Source organism: Vipera ursinii, assembly GCF_947247035.1.
Source record: "Vipera ursinii genome assembly, chromosome: 3".
NCBI classification, from domain to species: Eukaryota; Metazoa; Chordata; class Lepidosauria; order Squamata; family Viperidae; genus Vipera; species Vipera ursinii.
This window is the reverse complement of record NC_139516.1, coordinates 68,175,243-68,187,368: the sequence shown is the minus strand read 5'-3', so window position 1 is coordinate 68,187,368 and position 12,126 is coordinate 68,175,243. Positions and strand designations below refer to the sequence as shown.

The window sequence follows — 12,126 nt, the reverse complement described above, 5'->3', positions numbered from 1 at the left end:
CCCTGTTATTCAGCAATACCTGAAGGAAAATTCTAATTACCCAATAGTAAACTAGTAGAATGGATTCAGTAGCTGTAATTATATGCTTTGATGGCAGATAAGTGCACTTATTCTCTTACTTGTAAATTCTTACATTTATTAATCTTTCAGAGCGGAACAATTTTTTTTTCTTTCCCATCACTTCATCAAACCCAATTTGCTTATAATTTAAACGTATTTATTATTAAGTATAATAAATGGCTTAGGCCCGGGATACTTGCAGGACCCTCTGCTGCCGGGAACGACTTCCCATCGCCCAGTGCGCTCACACAGAGAGGGCCTCCTCAGGGTGCCGTCGGCTAGACAATGTCAGCTGGCGACCCCCAGGGGGAGGGCCTTCTCTGTGGGAGCGCCTGCCCTGTGGAACCAACTTCCCCTTGAGCTCTGGATGGCCCCGGATCTCCGGTCCTTTCGCCGCGGCCTTAAAACACTTCTTTTCCATCAGGCTGACCTGGACTGATGACAGGGATTTTAAAATGTTTTTCAGTTTTTAACTACAATTTTAATTTATTCTATCGGGGCTGTTAATTTAATTCTTTTTAACTTTTGTATCGTTGTATTTTATTGTTGTTAGCCGCCCTGAGTCCTTCAGGAGATAGGGCGGCATATAAGTCCCAATAATAAATAAATAAAAAGTATAAATACAATTTACACAAAAAACATTTCCCATTATTATATATTGAAGACTTATACTGAGTCTATACATTAGCTCATTAGCTTCTGGACTCTGTGCTCTGGTAAGCAACAAATCCCAAATTTATTAGTCTTAGCACTATCTTTTGTTTTAACTGTGGAAGGGAAATATTGAGTCTGAATCTTTAGAAATTAAAATAATACATTTAATAAACATCAGGGCAGTGCACATTTTCAAAACTTGATGTGAGTGCAGCATCTTTTTGCTATTCATTAAAACAGTCCAGCTTCCTTTAGAATTTTGTGTGAGCCTGAAAAAGGTGCATTCGCTTTAAAAGAGCTGACTTGTTAGAGTTAAGGTGACTCTTAAGCAGTCACACCTTCAACTTTGATATAGAAGCATGAAAAAAGAGGGGCTGCATTCTTGCAATACATGCCTGCATTCCTGCAATGTCCAAAACGCAGCACCTTTCAACTCATTTGCAAAACAGGCATAGCTTAATAAACAAAAAGGAAAAGTGGGTGAAGGAGAGAACTTCTGTAATATCAACTGTTTCTTTTTATCTTTTTGGATACTTTATTACATCTGGAAGATGAGAAAAATTTGGCAATGGGCTTTCTCCTTCAGGCAGACTCTTCCATTAGCGTACCCTCCCAATCATTATCTGTCCTGAATCATAATCTTCCCTTGCCCATGATATTGTTGAGAGAAAAGGTAAATACTAGATACCAGTTTTTCCTAACTAAAGCTTCAATGCTCTCTCTCCTGTGCTTTGCTCATCTAATGGGTAAACAGGAATATAATACAGCTATCATTTTCTCCTCTTTTCAGATTCCAATCAAACTAGGTCTCTTAAAGAGAAGCAACAGCACAGAAGAGACGTGCTTCCATTCAAAGGCAGAGCATAATATAGAGACAACAGATATAAAGCCATATATGAGAAACCAATTCTTTCTGCTTCAATTCCGTATTTTAGAAATGGTGTTTCTAAACTATGTTTCTATAACACTTGCAAACCTGTTTAATATTTTAATTAATCTGCCTAACCATTGTAGATATCAATACTAAATGTGTCTTTTGAGATAAATCTGAACAGATATAATATATGGGTTATGAAAAATAATTGCATTCCTATAATACTATTTGGGATATCCCACTGAAGAAAAGTCGTCTTATTTCTACATCATTATGTACAAAGCTATACAGCCCACCTAAGATTTTTTCCCCCAAGCATATATATATGGTCTCTCCTTATATAAATGGAAATAAAGTCATACCACTGTTTGACTGGCAGATTATAAGTAATTTCTTGCCAGTGTCTTTGAGCTTCATAGTCTCCATACATAGGTGGTTTTCCTGCACCTAAAACACAAACAGAAGAAAAGATGAGAGATATGTTTGTGTGCCTGTTTGTTAAATTACACGCTATCCATTGTTATGATTACATTGGTGCTTTTTTATTAAATTCTTGAGAAATAAATGTTTTCTATTCTAAATGTGTGTCCATGTTAAAGAGAAAAATATTTCAAATTCTTTCAAATTCAAAAATGAAAACAGTATTGGTATTCTGCAATCTGAAACATACAATCATACATGATATCATACAGTATATGCAGATTCCATCTTCCATGTTTCTTAATGCAGTATCCCATCTCCCAGATTCCTCTGATCCATTAGCATGCAATATATAGCTTGATCTTCTGAACTTCAAGAAAAAGAATTGGGGTGCCACAGGAATGCAAAAGTACAGCCGTATAACCAAAGGCCTTCTCTAATCATAATTTTTGGACCTAACACCTAATATCTGGTTTCCTCAAAAATATGGTCTCTACTGCAGTTATATACCTCCATTCATTTACTAATGCACAATGAAGGAGATACATCTTTTTCTTTTTAAGCTTTACACAAAAAAGAGTATTTCTTGCTATTGTAACATTTTATGCTTGAGTCAAATTTCTGTCAAATTCAGCTTGAAGTTGTACCAGTTTTATATTTAACAATATAAATTTCCATTTTGCTCATTTCTACTTGCTATTCTCAGCCAGTATTTTTTATGAATGGGCTTCTTTTTAAACAAGATATATGAAACAGTGTAACTGTTTAATATTTAATATATACAATTATTTATTTCCTGTCTCCTGATTAGCTAATGAAAGCATACTCATGTTATAACTCTTTGGGTGGGGGAGAAAAAGCTGCCAATCATAACATTTCAAAGTTATTATTAAATATTTGCAAATCTTCAAAGTAGCACGCCACTATTACTTTATTGTAATGATTAGAGCCTATGCCCTCTGAATAATCACTTAATGACCATTTCACTTAACAACTTCTTTAGCGTGTCATGGTTCTGATAAATGAGACAGTTCAAATAAAATGCAAACATTGTTTATCTAAAAGTCTTAATAATGAAACGAAACATCGGCACTCATGGAGGGATGCCAGAATCTGAAATCTCCTCCCCCCAAACCCATCATAACACACACACAATCCCCGCCCTTATCTACATGTCATAAATCACATTATCCAATTAGTTTTACATATGAGGTTTCACTTCCCATTCTGTATGCGGGCTTTTCTCATCTTCTCACAACATCCGGGTAGATTTCCTCCTCCCCAAATGAAGCAATTAAAGTAACAGGCTGTCTTTTATATTGTCAGTGCAAAAACATGTCAGTGTTTGCAGCATTGACATAGCGATTGCTAAACAAGGACAAGGAAGAGACAACTTCAACAATAAGTCTTTTTATTTATTTTACTTCTACTCGAAGTATAAAAAATATTGTTACTGAAGTATTTTAAAACCACATTTTCAGTTTTTATTCTGGAAATGTCTACTGTTGCAAGTCTTCAAAACAACAGCATATAGACAATGGCAGAAATAGATTTATTGAATAAAGTCAGCAACTATGAGCTTACTTTCTTCACATGATTTCAATCATATTAAAGATGAAACAAATAGAACGGGTGTGGGGGGGAGAGAAGCAGAAGGCCATACGTTACTTGACCTCTCAATTAGGTGCCTGAGAGGCACAATTTAAAGTGTGGGTGAGATAAGGTCAGGAAAAAAGTAAATCTGCTTTCATTTAAACTTAAACTTATATGCATCAAATATTTTGTTGTTGCATTTTTAAATAAAACAGCTCAGGTAAGTACTCCCTAAACCTATATAACTACTAACACAATGATGAAATACTAACACAGTGATGAAATACTAGATTACTCTGTTCATATGTGGACCATTCTTGGATCAGTTAAGAATGATCTAAGTTTTATAAGACGTTCAAATAGTACAGAGATGCTCAGGATATATCTGAATAATACTGAAGAATGAGCAAACATCAAATAAATGTTTTTTATTTAATTATGCCGATATTTGTGGCTCTATAAAAATACAAAATAGTTGCTTGTATTTCCTACATTTTGTATAATCCCATATATTTTTAAGAGTTCCCAATATCATAATCTGAACTTTTAAAGAAACTTATCTCCATGCACTAGCTCAAATTATGAATGTGTATTACCTGAATAAGGACCAAGTGACACAGTCCATCGGACAATAAGTCCAAGTAACACAGTAATTGTAATTAAGATCCATTTTTCCATTGCTGGTCTTCAATCAAGGTCTGGAAATAAGAACAATTATATTACACATTGTTTTATACTAGTTTAGTCCTAGTCTATGACCATAATAAAACCATTTCTCTATGATATACACAATTCTGTTCCAAAAGGCAGCAACCCAATGTGGGCATTTTATAATACTATTATGGGGAAGTGAAAACAATGAGTGAATTCAGCACAGTATTAGAGGGCTATTCTGCAACAACCAGAAATGCTATTGAAAGAATCATAGCAATAGCACTTAGACTTACATACCAGTCCACAGTGCAGTAAGATGATTGTTTTTTATAAAGGAAAAAGTAGCTGACTTAAATATTTGAACTGTTGGTAATAAGAGTAATTGGGCAAGCTAAAAAGACAAATAAATGGAATGTGTGCCCCTCTACTATTTTTTAATAGTATAATTAAAGTAATCATCTCAATTCTAGGAACAAAATTCTATAATTCTACAAGCATCTTCTATAAAATTTATAGCAAGCAGAGATTATGTTTCCATAGCATATTGAACAAGTTGGATTATACATGAAATCTTGGTCTTGCTCAAAATATATACATAACTACTGTATATATATAGTCTGTTTAGAAATAAATTCTATTGATAACTTACTCCCAAACAGGTACCAGGGGTCTTCAACTTATGACCACAGCTGAGAAGAGAATTTTAGTCATAAGTCATTGCAGTCATACTGTAAGTTGAGACATCATATCACCAGAGTCAATTTTACATGTTTTTTATTATGATTGTTAAGTGAGTCACTGTGGTTATTAAGTGAATTACACGGTCGTTAAGCGAACTACATGATTGTAAGTGCAAATCAATTTTTTCCAATGAGTTTTACTGGAAAACATAACAAACATTACAAAACACAATTAAGTAGCTGCAGGATACTGCAACCATTCATAAACAGGAGTCAGATGCCAAGCAGCTGAAATGTAATCACATGACCACTGGAGTGGTGCGGCAATCATTACTTTGAGACTGGATTGTAATAACTTTTTTTTTACATCCATTGTAACTTTGAATGATTGTTAAACAACTGTTGCAAGTTATGGACTATTTGTATAAACATGGGAAAGGAACTAAAGTGTTATATTTAATTTCTCTAATATAATAAAATATGTTTTATTATAAAGTAATATTATGTAACATCTCAAATGATGTTATGTGTTATTAAGCATTAAATTGATATAGCAGCCCATGCTGTTGCCATGACACTGGATGGTTTACAAGTTAAAAAAGTCCCCCTTTCAAATACAAAATAAAAATACAAGAAAATACAAAAACAACCAAAAAATAGCTACAAAAATAATCTAAAATGTTTAAAACCATCTAAACAAAATCTGAGATAGAGTATTCATTTCCGTAGACATATAGCTAGTGAGCTTTCCACCAATGTCACTGGATCCCCAGGCCAGATTGCAAATTATTCAGTTAACTTAATTTCCGGTGTTTATATACAGACTGGACTATAAACTAATGAATTGACTGGGTTTGCAGAACATTAGACCAAAATGTGCATTGTGCAAAACCAGTCTTTGTTTCTATTTGAGAAACATGTATGTGATAGCACACCTGATCCTATCTTCTTAATTTAAGAACTTTAACCTAATTGTACCTTAATTTTTGTCCAAAGAATCATGGGCTGGTTTCCATCCTGCTTGAATTTAATTACAGTATGAATTATACCTTTGGGATTATACCTTGAATTATACCCCAAGGCATTAACTTCATCTCCTTCCCAAGCAACACATGACAAAAACTTAAAATACTTTGTTGTTCTATTTTTAAAGCCATGTTTTCCCCACGTAAGATGACAACAACCCATAACAAGTGAATGCATGCCGATGTTTTCTTAGAACAAATGTGAATACTGCAGTCAGGAAACCTCGAAGAAGTGGAATTCCTTTCCTTTCCCCTCTCCTTCCTCTCCCTTTCCCCTCTCCTTTCCCCTTTCCTTTTCTCTCCTGATGCCAAGCTACCTAGTAAGAAAGGAGAAACATTCCTGATTTATCAGGCAACCAACTGGGTCTCTCTGAGTTAATTGCAAAGACACTTGACAGCCAGTCTATGGCATATGGGAGCTGCTTGCTAAAACTGCAAGGTTGTTCTTAGTCCATCGCAACTGCCTTCTGTAAGATTGAAATGGGCAGTAGGGTTAGCAAATTTTGTGCTGATTTTAGTTATCTGCTGGCTCAAGCACAGATGAATATCATTTTAACCGAGTCATAGAGAAAGGGCCAAACACAAACTACCCAAAGCAATGCATTTTAGAAATCCTGCCAATATAGTTTATCGTTCTGAATCAAACTGAGTAGTTGTCACCTGAAAACCATGGCAGGACTGCAGCTTGCATGAATCCGGCCTCTAACTTTTGTTAAAGCAACCTTCTCCAGCCAGGAATGATGCACCCTGATAGTCCCATCAGTTGCAGTAACCATACCAATGACTGTTCATGCAATGCAGAGTACCACACAGTACTCAATCACATTGTAACTATGTAATTATCTTAGGATTCAGTTTGTATAAATGCAAAAAACAGAATGACAATGAAAAATGCATGAAAATAAATGAAATTCTTAGCAAATGATTCAATATTAAACAAGGAGTAAGATAAGGACGTGTAATGTTCCTGGAATTACTTAATATATTTATAGATAAATGTCTAGGGAATGTTTGTAGAATCATTAATTTGGTTGTTCTCGCTGTATGTGGTTTTATCTTATAAATTTTATCTTATCTGAAATACACCAAAAGTTTGATTAGACTGCAGTGATGTAGAAATCTACTAATTACAATGTTAGACAGAATGCACAATATGACAAGGAGTAAGGTTCTGAAAATTAAAGAATCAAAAATCAGAGTAGTTATGTTTGACAGGAGATGTGGAGTGAATAATTGGAGACTGTAGATGATGAAAAACTATAAAAAGTAGATGAAACTGAGGACTTGGTAGCATGGAAAAATGGTTAGAAAAATGTTGGTATAAAAATAGGTGATACATTGATACATGCTTCTATCAGGAAAAAACATTTATCAAAAGAAGCAGAAAAAATAGCTATGCTTGTGCTCACCCTCTTATTGGGAAATATAAATTTGGTATGTCAGGAAAAACAAAGAAGATGAAGGCAGTGGAAATGTAGTATTTAAGATGTACAGTGAGGGGAAAAATTATTTGATCCCCTACTGATTTTGTGTGTTTGCCCACTGACAAAGAAATGATCAGTCTATAATTTTAATGGTAGGTTTATTTGAACAGTGAGAGACAGAATAACAACCAAAAAAAAATATCCAGAAAAACGCATTTTAAAAAAAGTTATAAATTGATTTGCATTTTAATGAGTGAAATAAGAATTTGACTCCTTTGCAAAACATTACTTAGTACTTGGTGGCAAAATCCTTGTTGGCAATCACCGAGGTCAGACGTTTCTTGTAGTTCGTCACCAGATTTGCACACATCTCAGGAGGGATTTTGTCCCACTCCTCTGCAGATCCTCTCCAAGTCATTAAGGTTTCAAGGCTGACATTTGGCAGCTTGAACCTTCAGCTCCCTCCACATATTTTCTATGGGATTAAGGTCTGGAGACTAGCTAGGCCACTCCAGGACCTTAATGTGCTTCTTCTTGAGCCACTCCTTTGTTGCCTTGGCCAGGTCATTGTCATGCTGGAATACGCATCCACGACCCATTTTCAATGCTCTGGCTGAGGGAAGGAGGTTCTCATCCAAGATTTGATGGTACATGGCCCCATCCATCATCCCCCAAAGCATGTTTCCAATCCATGTTTGATGGTGGGGATGGTGTTCTTGGGATCATAGGCAGCATTCCTCTTCCTCCAAACACGGCGAGTTGAATTGATGCCAAGGAGCTCAATTTTGGACTCATCTGACCATAACACTTTCACTTAGTTCTTCTCTGAATCATTCAGATGTTCATTGGCAAACTTCAGACGGGCCTGTACATGCGCTTTCTTGAGCAGGGGGAACTTGCGGGTGCTGCAGGATTTCAGTCCTTCACGGCATAGCGTGTTGCCAATTGTTTTCTTGGTGACTATGGTCCCAGCTGCCTTGAGATCATTGACAAGATCCTCCTGTGTAGTTCTGGGCTGATTCCTCACCATTCTTATGATCATTGAAACTCCAGGAGGTGAGATCTTGCATGGAGTCCCAGACTGAGGGAGACCGACAGTTGTGCTTCTTCCATTTGCGAATAATCACACCAACTGTTGTCACCTTCTCACCAACCTGCTTGGCAATAGTCTTGAAGCCCATTCTAGCCTTGTGTTGGTTTACAGTCTTGTCCCTGACATCCTTGGACAGCCCTTTGGTCTTGGCCATGGTGGAGAGTTTGGAATCAGATTGCTTCTGTGCACAGGTGTCTTTTATACAGGTAACAAGCTGAGATTAGGAGCACTCCCTTTAAGAGAGTGCTCCTAATCTCAGCTCTTTACCTGTATAGAAGACACTTGGGACCCAGAAATCTGGCTGACTGATAAGGATCAAATACTTATTTCACTCATTAAAATGCAAATCAATTTATAACTTTTTTGAAATGTGTTTTTCTGGATTTTTTGTTGTTATTCTGTCTCTGTTAAAATAAATCTACCATTAAAATTATAGACTGATCATTTCTTTGTCAGTGGGCAAATGTACAAAATCAGTAGGGGATCAAATATTTTTTTCCTCACTATATGTGTGAGAGCTGGGTGTTAAAATAAGAAGAGATAAAAAATTTTAAAAAGTGGGGAGGGGGTACCAAGTTAACACGAGTCAAATAAAGAAGTTAATTGCTGGCATGAAAGTAGTATATTAAAGTGATTTGATCATAGAGGGATGAAAGTAAAAATTGGACTGCAAAAATATGAAGAGTTGGCCGAGAGGAAAGGGAAAACTGAGAAAGTTAGGATTGGATCCTCAAAAGTGGAAATGTGAGAAATTTAAGGAAAGCAATATACAGTATATAGACATGGCAGAAGCAAGACTGGTTCACAATTAGAGAATGACAAGTAATATCCTGAATGGTATTGATGCAAACTAGTTTTAACTGTAAATGCACACTATTTCCTTTTATTTCATGTTTTAAATTTCTTGCTATTTCCCTGTACGTGGCAAAACATTACATACCAGAAAGGGAGTAGCATAATGGGGATGTACACGGCATATAAAGACCGTGTAAACATGCCACAGAATGCATCAAGAGTTATCTCGGAAGCATCCTCGGTATTTATGAAAGGAAACCAGATTAGGGCTCCTGTGAATATTTAAACCATATGCAATCTGCGCATACAGCTAGCGCGTCCTCAACGCCCATTACTTTTAGTACCGAAAGCCTTCATGTGTTACATTCCACACGCTGTGGGTGGGTGGGAGCACAGTCTTCTAGAGCAGGGGGTCTTCAAACTTGGCCCTTTTATGACTTGTGGACTTCAACTCCCAGAATTCCTCAGCCAGCATACGCTGGCTGAGGAATTCTGGGAGTTGAAGTCCACAAGTCATAAAAGGGCCAAGTTTGAAGACCCCTACTCTAGAGGTAAAAAATGCTCTTGAAGAAGAGGAGGCTGCTAACGAATCTCTGTCTTGCCACAGTCCTCCCTTCCTCAACGGAAGAAAAAAGTCGCCCCGCCTCTACATCGCTTTTCCCTGCCTGCAGCCCTCCAAATCGGCGCACTGAGGTAGCTGCCGGCCGTTGGGCTTTTCTTCCCGGGTCTAAAAGGCACGAAGCTGAGCCACCCATCAGGGGAAGAATTGCAGCTCCTGACCCCCGAAGGGACACGGGCGCTGCTCTTGAGAGGAAGAGCCGAGCCCTCATCCAGCTGTTAAGCGCGTGCTCCGTTTCCCCTCAGGAGCGCTTATAAAGTATAAATCCCGCCTTTGCCTCGCGCCATGTCTTCCACCGCGACCGACCTCCCCACCCGCCATTGGACACTCTCCCAACTCACCGAAACTGACAGGCGCGAGAGGGGGGTTCCAATGGGCGTGCGCACGTCTGAGCCGCTCATTGGTCCCGCCTTACTGGCCCGGCCGCATGCGCAATTCATTTCCTGAGTGGGTGACGTCGCTTGTTCTCTGCTCGCTCAGGCTCCGGGCTGAGTTTTTCAGCAGACTCGTCCAAAATCAGGCAGCGTGGCTGCTGATTTTAGGTGAGGCTTAATCTGGCGGACACCGAGATAAGTCTCTGTGCGTTTACAGTCACAACGTTAAGCTGCTTAGTTTGTAAGCAATAAAAAATGTAGCCCGCTGTTTTCTTTAGACTGGAATCGCACGTTATACTGTACTAAGCTATGGATTTATTAATCATGATGTCTTTCTTGAGTAAGCCACATTATAGAAGTTCAGTATCCTTGTGTGCATCAAAATAGGGATAATAATACCCACGGGGAAAAAATTAAAAAAAATGCATTAGAGGCGGTTTGGCACACACAACCTCACTCTAGCAAAAATTATCATGCACCTTCAGGCCATATTTTATAATTACAGAACACTACAAGCAGAAACAGATCACAGTCTGATCAACTATATAAGTTATTTGTATTTACATTGGCAAGGGTCTAAAGTCTGTGGAGAAAGTGAAGCAAATTAATAAAATAAGCAAAAAAACAAAGTAGATAACATTCATTCGTCATATTTACACAGTGCCCATCTCACCCTCAGTGATTCTGGCAGGTGTACAACTAAAGCATAAAAACCATATAAAAATACAATACATCAATAAAAGGAGCCGAGTAAACACAAGGATAAGCTAAATTTAAAAGACCGTGTTGGGGGGCTTCAAAGTACTAACCACGCTCAGGATTGTGTACCACTCAGCAAGCCCCTTGTGAATTTGCAGAGTCAGGTTTTCAAATCTCTTGAAATGTCAGGAGGGTGAAGGCCTGCTTCATCTCTAGAGGGAAGACATTCCAATGGATGGGAAAAACAACAGAGAAGGCTTTCTTCCTGGACCCCACCAGGCAAAATTCTTTAACTGTAACTTACTTTTCCTGCCTGAATGGGTGGGATAAGCTGACGTGATGGGGGTAGGATGGTTCCTCTTGGTTTTAAAAGTAATAACCAACACCTTGAATTGGCGCCAGAAGCAAACTGACATTTAATCCATTTCACGCATCAGAAGTGTTACATGCACCATCCTTGAGCAAAAAATTTACTTGTGCAGCCACCAGCCGAAGCTTCTGGATACTTCAGGGCTATCTTCATGTAGAGCACATTGTAGTAGACCATAAAGGACATGACCAGGGCATGTGTGATTGAAAAAAGGGCCTCCTGATTCAGATAGGGTTGTAACTGCTGCATAACATAAAATTCAGCAAAAGCCCTCCTAACCACTGTTGCCAGCTATCCTTTGAGCAGGAGTCGTGACTCCAGGAGGACCCCCAGATTACATACCAGGTCGGTCTGGGGCAGTGCAACCCCAGATAGCATGTTCTGCTATGACTGATCCAGTTATAATTCATCTCCTTCTGCCTAGTGATTTTACTTACTTAGTATTAAATTACTTTTGGTTAGGGCCTTTGTAATTCTGCTCAGTTTTATGGTCCTATATGAGATTCATTTATGGTAACTCAAGTGTTGATTTATGTTCGTATTGGCTCTGTTCCTCTAGCACTGTGTGGTTCCTAATCCTGTTTGGTGAACCTCAAGATTAAAATAAAAAATAATTGCTTGACAACTTTACTTCAGAAGGATCTAAGAGAGTGGATTTCTTTAACCATAGTTCTTTTTCTTAAGGTTAACACTGATAAGCTTTAATAGAATGTATAAAAAACATTAAGACGTTCCAACTGTTCACCTTTAAATTGGTAATACGTGTTTTAATGCACTTCCAGCAGAACAACA

General features: G+C 37.7%; 1 protein-coding gene across 1 annotated transcript in view; it reads right to left on the bottom strand.

The window, feature by feature from the left end:
* The window catches only part of ALG6 (ALG6 alpha-1,3-glucosyltransferase), a 31,811-nt gene extending 21,554 nt beyond the window's left edge, over positions 1–10,257 (bottom strand). The window contains exons 1-3 of the mRNA XM_083359917.1: positions 10,233–10,257; positions 4,198–4,299; positions 1,951–2,035 (exon numbers count right to left, since the gene is read on the bottom strand). Of these exons, the coding sequence (XP_083216043.1) occupies positions 1,951–2,035; positions 4,198–4,279 (167 nt within the window). The 5' untranslated portion in view covers positions 4,280–4,299; positions 10,233–10,257. The remainder of the gene's footprint in view (positions 1–1,950; positions 2,036–4,197; positions 4,300–10,232) is intronic.
* Between the last annotated feature and the right edge of the window lie 1,869 nt (positions 10,258–12,126).